At 49.6% G+C, this 13,260-nt stretch overlaps 1 protein-coding gene across 1 annotated transcript in view; it reads left to right on the forward strand.

The window, feature by feature from the left end:
• Positions 1-13,260, forward strand: part of DNAJC11 (DnaJ heat shock protein family (Hsp40) member C11) — a 68,549-nt gene that overhangs the window by 48,026 nt on the left and 7,263 nt on the right. The window contains exons 5-10 of the mRNA XM_004013752.5: positions 4,503-4,631; positions 5,567-5,689; positions 6,579-6,652; positions 9,662-9,851; positions 10,311-10,396; positions 10,724-10,840. Coding sequence (XP_004013801.2) covers positions 4,503-4,631; positions 5,567-5,689; positions 6,579-6,652; positions 9,662-9,851; positions 10,311-10,396; positions 10,724-10,840 — 719 coding nt within the window. The remainder of the gene's footprint in view (positions 1-4,502; positions 4,632-5,566; positions 5,690-6,578; positions 6,653-9,661; positions 9,852-10,310; positions 10,397-10,723; positions 10,841-13,260) is intronic.

The following is a 13,260-nucleotide window of genomic DNA, read 5'->3' on the forward strand; positions in this document are numbered from 1 at the left end:
TTAGAAAGAAAGAGAGGCTTCCCTGGTGGCTCAGATGGTAAAAAAAGAAAAATCTGCCTGCAGTGTGGGAGAGCCAGGTTCGATCCCTGGGTCAGGGAGATCCCCTGTAGAAGGGAATGGCTACCCACTGCAGTGTTCTTGCCTGGAGAATCCCATGGACAGAGGAACCTGAAAGGCTACAGTTCGTGGGGTTGCAAAGAGTTGGACATGACTGAACGACTAACACTTTCCCCTTTCACTTAGAATAAGAGAACAAACTGAAAACTCAGGAGTTGAATGAATTGGCCAGTGAGGAAACCCACATATGTAAATCAATGGCTTGTGAATCAGTGGTTCATGATCCTGCTTCCCTCCTGGCCCCAGCACAGAGCCAGAGGAGCTGGCGGGTCAGGCCAGGTGGCTCTGCTCTGCGCTCTGGTGGCTCACGTCCTTCACGGTCAGCCAGCATCCTCACAGTGACCTGTAGGCGGGGCAACTATGCCATTCATCATCCAAATTGGGACATTTTTGAGAGTGAAAGGGATGTTTACAAGAAAGTAGCAGAAGCAGACTCATTATTCTTGGCACACGTTCACATACTTTAAGTTCTGTCTCTGGTATTCTGTGTTCTGGTTACGTATTGCTGCATGACAAACCACTCCAGAATTCAGTGGCTTGTGAGAACGATTTGATCTCCTCTCACACCCCCGTGGGTTAATGGGACTCAGCCCGATCGTGTTTGCTTGGAGTGTGCTCGTGTGCTCACAGCCGATGGCAGCTGTATCCTGTCGAAGAAGAGGCACACGGGTGGCTGAGGGTGGCCTGCCATTTCTTACATACAGCCTCTCCCTGCTCTAGGTCGGGCTTCCTCCCAGTCCAGCAGCCTAGCAGTTGCAAGATACTTGGGTTGTTACAGGGTAGCTAACTCCCCCTCAAAAGCACATCCCCAGATGAAGCTGCAGGGTCCCTTGTGACCTGGCCTTGGAGTCCGCACCATCCCGTCCACAGCATCCTCTTGGACGAAGGCAAGTTCTGGGTCCATGCAGGTCAAGAAGGGACTCTGAAGCCTGGTGTTCCTGCATGCCTGATTCTCAAGGCCACACTGTATCACTGCTGTTTTTCTGAAGAATGTCTTCTCAGTGTCTTTTTTGTTTTCCTTCATAACATTGCTGACCATATTCATACAAGGAGCAAATTTATTTAGTAGATTTTGACATTTTTGGCATATTTGATTCTTCTCTGTATACTGTAATATTCTTTTTCTTTTAGTTATTTCACTTAGCATCTTTTTAAAAATTGTATAATCGATTTACAGTATTAGTTTCAAGTGTACAACATAATGACTCAAAATCTTCATAGATTGTGCTCCATTTATATTCAAGAATAATACCCTCTAGGTCCATACATGCTGCAAGTGACAAGACTTTGTCCTTTTTTATGACTGAGTATATTCCATTGTATGTATATATACCACATGCTCTCCATCTGTTTCTCTGTCAGTGGACACTTTAGGTTGCTTCCTTGTCTTTTGTAAATAATGCTGCTGTGATATAACTTAGGGGTACATACATCTTTTCAAATCAGTGTTTTCATTTTCTTTGGCTCTATACCCAGGAATGGGATTGCCGGATCACATGATAGCTCTGTTTTAGTTTTTTAAGGAGCCTTTCCACCGTGGCTATACTGGTTTACATTCCCACCAATGGTGTGGTAGGGTTCCCTTTTCTCTGCATCCTCACCATAATTTGTTACTGTGGTCTGTAAACTGTATTCTTAATTGAGAAAATACTCTCAATTTTAAATTTCTTTGTTTCAGAACATGTAAATATTTTTCACAGGTATTGTCTTTTTGCCTCCATTCAGAATACTTTTTTTTCTTTGACAAATTTCTGAAATAAATTGTTTATGGTCTTTTGAATGCTTCAAGTTGAGATGCCATAAAACTGTAGGCAAACCTTGTTAATTTCATCCCATTCCAGGAAAGAATATAAATTTAATTGAAAATGACAGCTCCACCAGACGATTCCTTCCCAAAATTGAGATATTCCAAAATGCCATTCTGTAATTTCAAAATGCAATAAACAGAGTTCTTATTTGTTTAGTTTTTCCTTCCTTGAGAGATCAGTTTCACAGTATTCTTAGTTACACAGTTTTCAATGATTGCAGTTTCTTAAATATTTTAAAGTTGCATGATTTAAGGGTTTTTCAAAAGCAGTTCTACAAAGGTTCACACTTTCCTAATACACAGATTTAACACATGCTGCAGTTCTTCTAGTCAGAATAGGCTTCACAAGAAATGATCTTATTACTCTGAATACACAAAAGTGTTTGTGTATTTTGACAACTTTAGCTTTATTTTCCATAGGCAGAATGTCACAGCTCATTTTAACAAAATTATGCATCATGTACACCATAATTCTAAGACTATTTCTGCTCCATGGGTTTCTTGATTTAATTAAAACACTTTTACCAGGAGGCTGTACCTTCACCAAAATTGGTATTTGAGTATCACCACAAAAGCACACCATTTTACATTCAGTGTGGAGCTTGTTGACTGAGTGCAGTGACATTGACAGTAATGTCAGGTGTTCCACCTTCAGCGAATCAAAGCCATTTTTCACTTGAAACGTCTGGTTGACACTGATGTAAAACTGGTGCATTAGCAGTTGTGAGCTTCTGCTGATACCAACTTACAAACAGCTATTGCTGTATCTTTCATGTGTGCCTTATGAACCTTAGCATGGAAAAGAGAGTGAAATTAACATAGAGGAACTACCTTTTGATCTAAATGAAAAGTCATTTTTCCACAGCTGTATGTAAATACCCCTGCTGCTGGCAGCCTCACTTCTGGCCGTACTTTTTAAAGAACAACTCACTATTGAAGATGCTGGTGTTTCTAAGGCAGATCTGAGGCTTTTAATTTTCATATGGCTGGAAATTGGCACTGTGGATGGTCAGTGTTGAGAAACAGTTTTTAGGGACTTCCCTGGTGACACTGTGGATAAGAATCTGCCAGCCAGTGTAGGGGACACAGGTTTGATTCCTATTGGTGATGAAAATGGGCTTCCCTGGTAGCTCAGCTGGTAAAGAATCCACGTGCAGTGCAGGAGACCTGGGTTCAATCTCTGGGTTGGGAAGATCCCCTCGAGAAGGGAGAGGCTACCCACTCCAGTATTCTGGCCTGGAGAATTCCATGGACTATATAGTGATGGTGATGAAAATACTGTTGGTGATGACATCACTTTTTAAAAAACATCTAGGGTGATTACTGAGCCAACCAAAACATCAGGGTTAAACTGTGTTATCCCAGATAAATCCCACCTGTGACGTTTCCCATGACCGCCCAGGCCCGGCAGCCTCCAGCCCCTCCTCTGCTACCTCCCTCCCACCACACTCCTCACAGGCAGATGGATACTCACTGTCACCTTGTGCATTTCCCTCACACATTTTCATTCACAAGTCCCCTTCGACAGGAGAAAAACACATTTCTTCTAAGCTTCTTTTAGGGTGATAGAAGTGTTCTGTATAGTGATTTTGGAGATGGTTTCACAAGTGTACACACCTGTCAAAACTCATGAAATTGCACACTTCAAACAGGAGCAGTTTATATTATATGTAAATTAAACCTCAATAAAGTTTTTTTCATGCACTGCAGAGAATTTAATGAAAATGTGTGTGGAGTCATGTCTTTATATGTTGGACTAAGGTAGCTGCCCATTTGAGGGACTTCCTGGTGGTCCAGTAGTTAAGAATCTACCCTGCAGTGCTGGGGACATGGGTTGGAGCTCTGGTCAGGGAACTAAGATCCCACATGCTATAGGGCAAGTAAGCCCACACACCACAATTAAAGAGCCTGCACGCTGCAACAGAGATGCTTTGTGCCACAACTAAGACCTGACAGAGCCAAATAAAGTACTTTTTTTTTAGTATCTAATTTGAAAAGTCTTATGACAGTAAAAGAAAATAATACTGATTTCCTGAGTAAAGAGCATTTTTATCAGTCAGCAAAATTTTAGCTTGTTTCCTGAGAGAATAAGGGGTTCTGTTTCTCATAACTTGAGGCAGAATAATTTTTAAATCTCCCATTTGATATAATTTGGTTTGCACTTCTCTGTCTTTGAAGGTATTTTTTTATGTTTTAAAGAAATTTAAGGTACTTTGTGACATATCAGTGTTTAGAATTGAATATTAAGAGTGTTTCTCCCATGTAGCTAGTTTCTGGTTGTTTTCTGGATTTGTGGGTTAAATCCCTAGATAAGCAATAGAGAGCCATGAGCAGGGCAGTTTAATTTCATTTCCCGCCACTTGTCCTCGGTAAGTCACTCGCCCACTTCACGCCTGATTTTCTGACTCTAGAAGACGTTGGTGCTTGGCCGCTGTTTTTGTGAGCTGTGACATTCATGCTCTGTGGGCCAGTGGAGTCGTGAGTGCCCAGTGAATCCCGTGGCTGCTGGAGTGTGTAGTATTGTCTTTCTTCCCACAAATCCCAGGCCTGATGCTGACGGCTTGTTTTTCTGCCACAGGGGACCATCAGCGTTGGCATCGACGCCACTGACCTTTTTGATCGCTATGAGGAGGAGTACGAGGATGTGTCCGGAAGTGGCTTTCCACAGATTGAAATTAACAAGATGCACATATCACAGTCTATTGAGGTAAAGCACACAGACACATCCCCCAGTGCAGGGGGCTTTGGGGGGAGGGGGGGCTTGGGTTAATGAGGTGCAGCACAATGCACAGCTGGAATGAAAGTCTGCTCAGGGTTTTCTCATCTTTATTCATGAAAGGATGCAGTTAGCCACTTGAAAAAAGAATAGTTCCAGTCACAACCTTGTTTATCCTGCTTTCCTGACCCACATGTTAGCAGCATGAGTACGGGGTTGGGGGGTAGGGTGGCACTTAGCTTCAGGGTCTCGGGGCTCTCCAGCAGGTGGTGGAGAGCCACCACCATGCTCATGGTCTAAGGAGAAGTGGGAGCCAAAGTCATGATTTCAGGAGCAAAACCAGATCTCTGGGAAATTCCAGGAATGGGTCTTAGTTTGAAGGCACATGCTCCTGTGTGCCGAGCCCTGGGGTCACTGAAGTGTCATCTCTCTGGCCGACATTGGGACATGGCAGTGTTGGGCCATCTGCTGACGGTTACAGCAGGTCTCTGCCCCTTCAGCTTATCCACTTCTGCTCAAGTGCATCAGCCTGGAACGTGAAGTCCCAACTCAGGGAAACTCTCCCCCTCCTGCGGCTTCCCATCAGTCAATGCGGCCGCAGGCAGGACTGGGGAGTCCTGGACGTCCCCATGGGTGATGTCACCATGGAGCCTGATGCTGAGGGACGCTGGAAACCAGCATCTAGCCCTACATTGCTCCTGGTTTTTTGGAATTTGCACGTTCAAGTTTTTGCAAAACCTGACCGTGGTGACCAGGTGCCATTCAATGGCACAATGGGAGAGGGGTGCGGCAGGCCCACATCCTGCCCGCTCGAGCTGCAGACACACCTGTGCTGGCCTCACACTTAGGGCGCATTGGGCAGACTGCTGTCCTCAGCACTTTCGGTTACTTCGATTACTGTATTACTGGCTGATATCATTTCCTAGGCACCCCTGACAGCTTCAGACACAGCCATCCTCTCTGGAAGCCTCTCAACCCAGAATGGGAATGGAGGAGGTTCCATTAACTTCGCGCTCAGACGAGTCACTTCTGCGAAGGGCTGGGGAGAGGTGAGCATGCCAGCAGGGGGTCGGGTTGTCAACCACCGAGCCCACCCTCAGAATGACCTCAGTGGCCACATCAGGTGTAACAGAGTGCAGCTGTCAAACTTGTATCAACTGACGGTCGCCACTGGAAACCTGTGTCTCACATCTGAGGGGCGCTCTGAGCCTGCCGGGCAGCTCACAGTCAGGACAGAGCAACAGGATTTCCCTGGAGCTTCCAGAAATCTGGAAACTCAGCGTCTCTGTCCCTTAAACAAGCCTGCAGGCCCTTCCCTTCTCCTGCACGATTCGGAAGGTGGGTCACCTCCGTCTCAGTGCGCTGGTTCGCTGCTCGGCAGTCATTAAACAGCCAGTTCTGCCAAGCAAATTGAGCCGTATCAAATTAACATTGAGGAGTTGCCTTGAAAGTCACCCAGACTAGTAATGAGGCAGCCAGGATCGGCTGGACTTCACGGCTGTGAGAGCAGAGCCGCTGGTGGGTTTCACGTCAGACCCCTGAGAGCCATCTCCAGTCACCTGTGAGACCTGCAGACGGTGAGGCAGAGCAGATGGACCCTCACGGGAGCCAGCACTGCGCGCGCAGGGCCGAACCCACCAGCAGAGGGCGGTGTGCGGGCGGCTCCAGCTAGGGCAACGGGGACCAGGGGCCCGTGGTGCTGTCTGGGGAGGGGCTCCTTGAGGAGACTCACCTCATTGAAACCTGCCTCCTTTGGGTCTGTGCACACAGTCCTCTCCCTTTGTCAAAGATTAGAATGAGATACTAAGAATCTTCCCGCCCCTGCTTTTAGAGGCCTGGCAAGGGCTGGTGGCTTTGAATTAAATGAAGAAATTAGACCTTGGTTACTGCTGTGAGGTAAAACACTATTAATTCTTCTTCTTTTTTTTTTTTGAACAGTTAGAATTTGGAGCTGGGGATCTGCAGGGGCCTTTATTTGGCCTGAAGCTGTTCCGTAATCTCACACCAAGATGGTAAGTATATCGAGATAAATGCCCTTTGGTGGTCTTTGTGGATTTAGACCAGAGCCTGTGTTTTTTTCTTGTCAGGTCATCTGGAGTTACCTTCTCTGACCTGCGCAGTCACTGCGGGCAGACCCTGCCATGCTGGCACGGGGTCTAGGCGGTGTGCTTGGTGCAGAGAGCACTGGATTGGGCAGTGGGGTGGGAGGGGTCTGCCCTTGTCCCAGCCCGGGGCCAGGCCCTCCATGGTCCTCAGGTTCCTGCTCTGTGGGGAAAGGCCCCTGTGTGGTCACGTGGGCTGTGAGGCCCATGATGTGAGGCACTGGAGGCAGTGCACGCTCACAGGGAAGTGGGTCCTGTTCTGAGTCTTTATCCACTAGTGGGTCATTTCTTTGTTGCAGAGAACAGTTTCAGGTTTGGAATGGGGTTTTACCAAGCAGTGAGGCAGTGAGTGAGGCGGCCTGTCAGTCTGTCTCTCTGGTAGCTTTGTGTTAGGCCAGAATATTAAACTGCCCCCACCCCAGCTTCATCTTTGCTTTTGCAGTGATGTTGCACCCCTAGGACTGTCCCTTATAGGACACACGTGTTCTTATTCCCCATTAGGGGTACCTGTGTGAGCTCAGGTAGAAGAACTGGGTGGAGGATAAACAGCTCGTTCATCTGGCTACTGAAACGCAGCTGAAGGAGTCCTGGAAAGGAGCACATGTCTGAAAAGAAAAGCAGGGCTTCCCTGGTGGCCCAGAGTTTGGGAATCTGACCACCAGTGCAGGGGACGGGTTCAATCCCTGGTCCAGGAAGATCCCACATGCCACGGAGCAACTGAGCTCACAAGCCACAACTACTGAAGTCCGTGCTGTAGAGCCTGTGCTCCATGATAAGAGAAGCCACCGCAGTGAGAAGCCCGCACACCACAACCAGGGAGTGTGCCAAGTCGCTTCAGTCACGTCCAGCTCTTTGCAACCCTATGGACTGTAGCCCACCAGGCTCTTCTGTCCATGGGATTCCCTAGGCAAGAATACTGGAGTAGGTTACCATGCCCTCCTCCAGGGGATCTTCCCAACCCAGAGATTGTAGCATCTTTTTAAAAAAAGAAAAAATAGTATTTCATCCCCAGTCAGATGTTCATCTATGAGCCTGCCTTCAGTTCCTGGTAAAGGCAAGTGTGCCATGTGATGCACAGAATGAGTGGTGTCATGAGAGAGGGCATGGCTTCTTAACAGGTGGAGCTGGAAGCTGGTGGAGATGAGCAGAGTCCCTTGCAGAGATGAGCGGGACCTCCAGGCAGAGGGCGTAGGGTGAACTGGATGCCATGGCTCAGGGACACCCCCATGGTTTCTCTGGCCTCTGCTCTGGGACTCGGACTTACTGGGTCTTGGATGGATACAGGGATTTAGGCTTCTAACCAGAATTTCCGGTGGGTAGTATGTATCCATATCAGCGTTGTCCTAGCCTTGTCTGCTTAGGATTGTCACCACCCATGCTGAAGCTTTTGTCTGGAATTGAATTTCATCATGGTGCCTGGTTTATCAGACTTGGGATCATGAAGATTTATAGAAAGAATACTAGCTAATTAATACTCTTATCTGCTATTATGGGTGCCTGAGTCCCAGGGTCAAATTATTTCCAAGTCCAAACTGGTGACTGTTGTTGGGTGTGGAATCGGCCCAGAGCCCGGCAGGCAGCCTGTGGGATGTTCTCAGTCTCCCCAGGCAGTGCCTGCCTTATTGCTCTCTCCCCAGAGTTCGTCTCTCTCTAGGACACGCTCCATAAGAACACAAAATCAGATTACTTTGATTAAGCAGAGATCTCTTTCTTTAGGTTTTGATTTTTTTTAATGTTGCTGCATGACATCTCAGGGTGACTTTTATCTGTTCTCTATCTGCTTGCCCCCCGACTCCAGATCCCACTGTGGCCAGAGCGGAATAATGGGGCCTCTGGCTGGTATGGCTGAAGTGTCAGATAAATGAGGGCAGGCTTGGGTTGGGGGCCCTGTGGAGAGCAAGGGGTTGGTTCCTCATTCGTCTGGTCTTGGGAAAAGTTTTGCGTGCATAGGAGCAAATTACTACTTGTATTATTATTTTAGTGGCAAAAGTGGGACACAGACACCCAGAGGAGAGTGAAAGTGAAAGTCTTAGTCACTCAGTTGTGTCCAGCTCTTTGCAACCCCATAGACTATAACCTGCCAGGCTCATCCATCCATGGGATTCTCCAGGCAAGAATACTGGAGTAGGTTGCCATTTCCTTCTCCAGGGGATCTTTCTGACCCAGGGATCAAACCCAGGTCTCCTGCATTTCAAGCAGACTCGACTGTCTGGCCAGTGGGGAAGAGCTTAGGAAGGAGAAAAACTAAACAGGCATCCTTCTAGTGAGGGCTGCTCACTGGAGACCAGCTGTTTGTTCATCTTTAGCAAAGTCCTGTGAATCCCTTTGTTACTGAAATGAAATACCCCTATTTAACCAGAAGGTGGGGCTGAATCCCTTGGAAACGGAACTTCACAGGCCTTACAGAGGACAGTTTCCTAGCTTTTCAAGCAGCTTCAGTCGTGTTGTGTGGCTGTGGGTGCACATCAGCCTCACACGGCAGCTGTGAAAACTACGCTGATGCCTGCCTGCTGCCCCCCAGAAAAATGACTCCATTGGTCTGGGGCGGGCTCTGGGTGACAGGCACTTAGACATGGCCTTACGTTAGCACCACTTGGCCAGCTTTTCCATGCCGAGTCTATAAGTCAGCACACCTGGGGTGGGAGCCTGCAGGTGGTTCTAACTTGCAGCAGGATTTGACCTGCTGGTTTAGGAATGCAGATACATGGGTGCCTCTGTGGTTGTGGCTGCGCTTGGAATGGGATGGGGTAGGGGGATAAATGGACAGAATCCCCAGATCACCCCCCTGCCCCCTTGCGGGGAGCCAGCTGGGAAGCCGTGGGAGTGATGGTAAGCAGGGGGGGTACTGGCGTAGAGGACACAGCCAAGCCTGGCAGCAAGCCCGGTGTCATCCAGGGCCCTTTCTCTGTGTATCCCCAGCTTTGTGACGACACACTGTGCCCTGCAGTTTTCGTCCCGAGGCATCCGGCCAGGCCTCACCACCGTCCTGGCCCGGAACCTAGACAAGAATACGGTGGGCTACCTGCAGTGGCGCTGGGGCGTCCAGTCAGCCATGAACACCAGCATCGTCCGGGACACCAAGACCAGCCACTTCACCGTGGCCCTGCAGGTGAGGACAGCTCGGGGGATCCTCCTCCAGTCCCTTGCCCCCCACCCCCAAGTCCACTGCCTGCAGGGCCAAAGGCAGGTTCTATCCATCCGCCCTCAGGAGCTGAAACAGGGTTGTGCTCAGGCTCCAGGGAAGCTGTGTTCCACCCATCATAAAGTGAGAGGTCTTTTCCGCCAAAGGCCACAGGATCGGGGTCGGGATGCCGTGGTGGCTAGGCAGGAGCTCGAGGTAGCTGCTGCCTTGTGAGAACGCATGCTCGGGTGCAGGAGTTTTTATTTTTCCTGAGAAGTCAGAAGACTGGGTTTTTAAGTGGAATCTCCCAGTTTGTAAAGATCAGCTCCAGGTGGATTTTTACACACCCTGTGGGACAAGGCCCCTGCCCCGGACAGTGCTCAGCCGCCGGGTGGAGCAACCCCCTCAGCTCGGTCTCAGCTGCCTTTTCTCCCTCCACCTCCCCAGCTTGGAATCCCTCACTCCTTCGCACTCATCAGCTATCAGCACAAATTCCAGGATGACGACCAGACCCGCGTGAAGGGGTCCCTGAAGTGAGTGCTGGCCGGGCCAACGCGGGAGTCCACCCGGTCTGTGCCATCGGGCGCCTTCTAGGGTTAATGCGCGTTTCCCTTGTGAGACCGTGGGACTTGCTATCCTGCCGTCCCACCCTGAGGAGCTAGGCGTCTAATGTCGGACTCCTCTCCAGTCATTGACCAGGCGTGTCTGTCCTGAACATCCTCCCTGCGAGTGGTGGGAGGGCGAGGGAGTTGGGGATGGGAACCTGGCCTCTGTCCTGGGTGGCGGCTGCCAGTGGTGATGGGGTTGGTGGGGGAGCAGGAGCAGGGGGCCTGGCTGGCTCACTAGTCTGCTCCTTGCAGGGCCGGCTTCTTCGGGACAGTGGTGGAGTACGGAGCAGAGAGGAAGATCTCCAGGCACAGTGTCCTCGGGGCAGCTGTCAGCATTGGAGTCCCACAGGGCGTTTCCCTCAAAATCAAGTAGGTTGGACTCGGGTCATTCTGGCCAAGAGTTGTCTTGCACCTGGTAACTCATCTGAGCTTCACCTGCATTAAGAAAGAGCCTTTGCTTAGAATTCCATTAGAGATGCGCTCACTTCTGTCTGGAGTGTGTCAGCAAACGTCGAGTCCAGAAGCCCAACATTCGGTCAGTAAGGCCAAGTCTCTGCTTCAGAAAACTTCCTGTGCCCACCTACCCCTACTTGCCGCCCCTTGCCTGAAAGGCCCCGTACATCCGCTCACCCACACACCGCACCGTTCACAGTGTGGCATGTACCTCATGGTCCTCAGGGCAAGCAGCATCGGGCTCTCTGCGCCAGATCCTCCCACCTCGGTGGCCCAGCTGGTTGCCTCTAAACGGAGGCCTCGCTGTCAGACCCTTGGCTGCTGAGACTCAGCCCACAGCGGTCTGCTCCGACCTCCTGGCTTCACATTGTTGGGCTCTGTGATGCTCACAGTGCTCAGGGTTCCAGCTCCAGCCCGTGCATCCCTCATCCTTCCCCACAGCTCTCCTGGGGGACCTCACAGCATCACAAATGTCGCACCTCCACTCCCATGCTTCCCCGCCCTCGGTCATGTGCGTCCTTCACAGCCTGCTGGGCCTGGAGTCCGCCCCCTCTCGGCACCTCAAGCTCTGTTTTTCCACCAGTTCTGGCCAGAAAGCCGGGAGTGAGTCTCCCAGCGAGTCTCCTGGTCTCCCAGCTTAACATCCTCTCCTCAGAAAGCATATCCTCAGTCTGACTGCTTCTCACAATGTCTGCAGCCACCATCTCCGGTCTGAATTACTGCTCATGTCCTCCTGACCAGTCTCCTCCCTCGGGACGCTGCTCTCCATAGACTTTTAAAATCTAAGCCAGTGTCTCACAGCTTTCTGCATAAGGCCCTCAGGGACTCTCTCAATTCAGGGCAAATTGGCCCCATCAGAGCCCACAGGATCGAGCCCCTCACTCTCCTCTCTGCCCCCCACCCGACCCTATTCACTCTGGCCTCCAGGCTGCTTCGGGAGCGCACCAAGCCCACTCCTGCTTCTAGGCTTGGCTGGCACCTGCTGCTCCCCAGTCCCCAGGAGCCGCACGGCTGATTCCTTCAGTTCCCTCAGGTCTCTGCTGACGTGTCACCTGATTGCCAGAACCGTCTCTCGTCACCCTATTAAAACTGGTGGCCCTCACCTTGCCCCGAGCTGTCCACTTCCCCTTTGCCCGTTTCTTATTCTCCGTTGTACCTTCTCCGTCTGACAAGCCATCCGTCCCCTCGCCAGCCCTCATTCAGAGCACCGTAACTCAGTCCATTTTGTCTGTTCTCTGTGCTTCTGCCACCAAGGACACAGCCAGCACTGAAGAGGGACTCTGTGAGCACATGAGCGAGAAGATGAAGGCCACAGCTCGGCTATGGAGCTGAGATCAAGGCAGGTCCCCATAGCCACAGCTGGCATCAGGCACTTCTCTAACCTGAAACGTGAAGATGCCTGGGATTTAATAAAGAACATGGTGCCGGCAGATTTCTGCATGCCAGTCCCTTCTCCTCCCCCACCTCCCACATCGGGACCTCCAGTGAGGCACCGTCCTCTGTTGTAAATGGCTCCTCCCCGGCAGAGGTCACATTACACAGTCTGAACTGAATTCCTGTCCCAAGGATGCCAGCCTGCCTCTTTGTCCATAGGCTGCATTGTCCGAGTTATATTGGTAAATATAACTGGAAGGCACTTCAGTTCAGCAATAGCAGCTGCTCTTTGCTAACTTATACTGTATTTATTTGACAAATCACACTAATCTTTGAATGTTAAACCAACCTTACATTTCCTGAGGCAAATTCCACTGGATCATGACATGTGATACTTTATATATATTGCTTGATTTGCTGATGTCTTACTAAGAATTTTTGAATCTTTGTTTTTAAGGGATGCCAGTTATAATTGTCTTTTTATTATGTATTTATCAGGTTTTGGACCAAGGTATGCCAGCCTGATAAAATGAGTTAGGAATTATGCCTTCTTCTGTTTTATGAAAGAATTTGTATGAGAATGGTCTTGGTGGTTGTTTTTTCCCCCTAGTTTCATAGAGTTTAGCAGTGAAATCAACCAAGCCTGAGTTTTCATTATAGGAAGACTTTTGATAGTGAATTCAATTTCTTTCATAAATACAGGGCTTCTCCAATTTTCTGGTTCATCCCTTTTTTTCTTCCCTTCCAGTTTTCAGTTCAGTTCAGTCACTCAGTCGTGTCTGACTGTTTGTCACCCCACGAACCGCAGCACGCCAGGCCTCCCTGTCCATCACCAACTTCCGGAGTCCACTCAGACTCATGTCCATCGAGTCGGTGATTTCATCCAACCATCTCATCCTCTGTTGTCCCCTTCTCCTCCTGCCCTCAATCTTTCCCAGCATCAGGGTCTTTTCCAGTGAGTC

The sequence above is a fragment of the Ovis aries genome, chromosome 12, assembly GCF_016772045.2.
Source record: "Ovis aries strain OAR_USU_Benz2616 breed Rambouillet chromosome 12, ARS-UI_Ramb_v3.0, whole genome shotgun sequence".
Taxonomy (NCBI): Eukaryota; Metazoa; Chordata; class Mammalia; order Artiodactyla; family Bovidae; genus Ovis; species Ovis aries.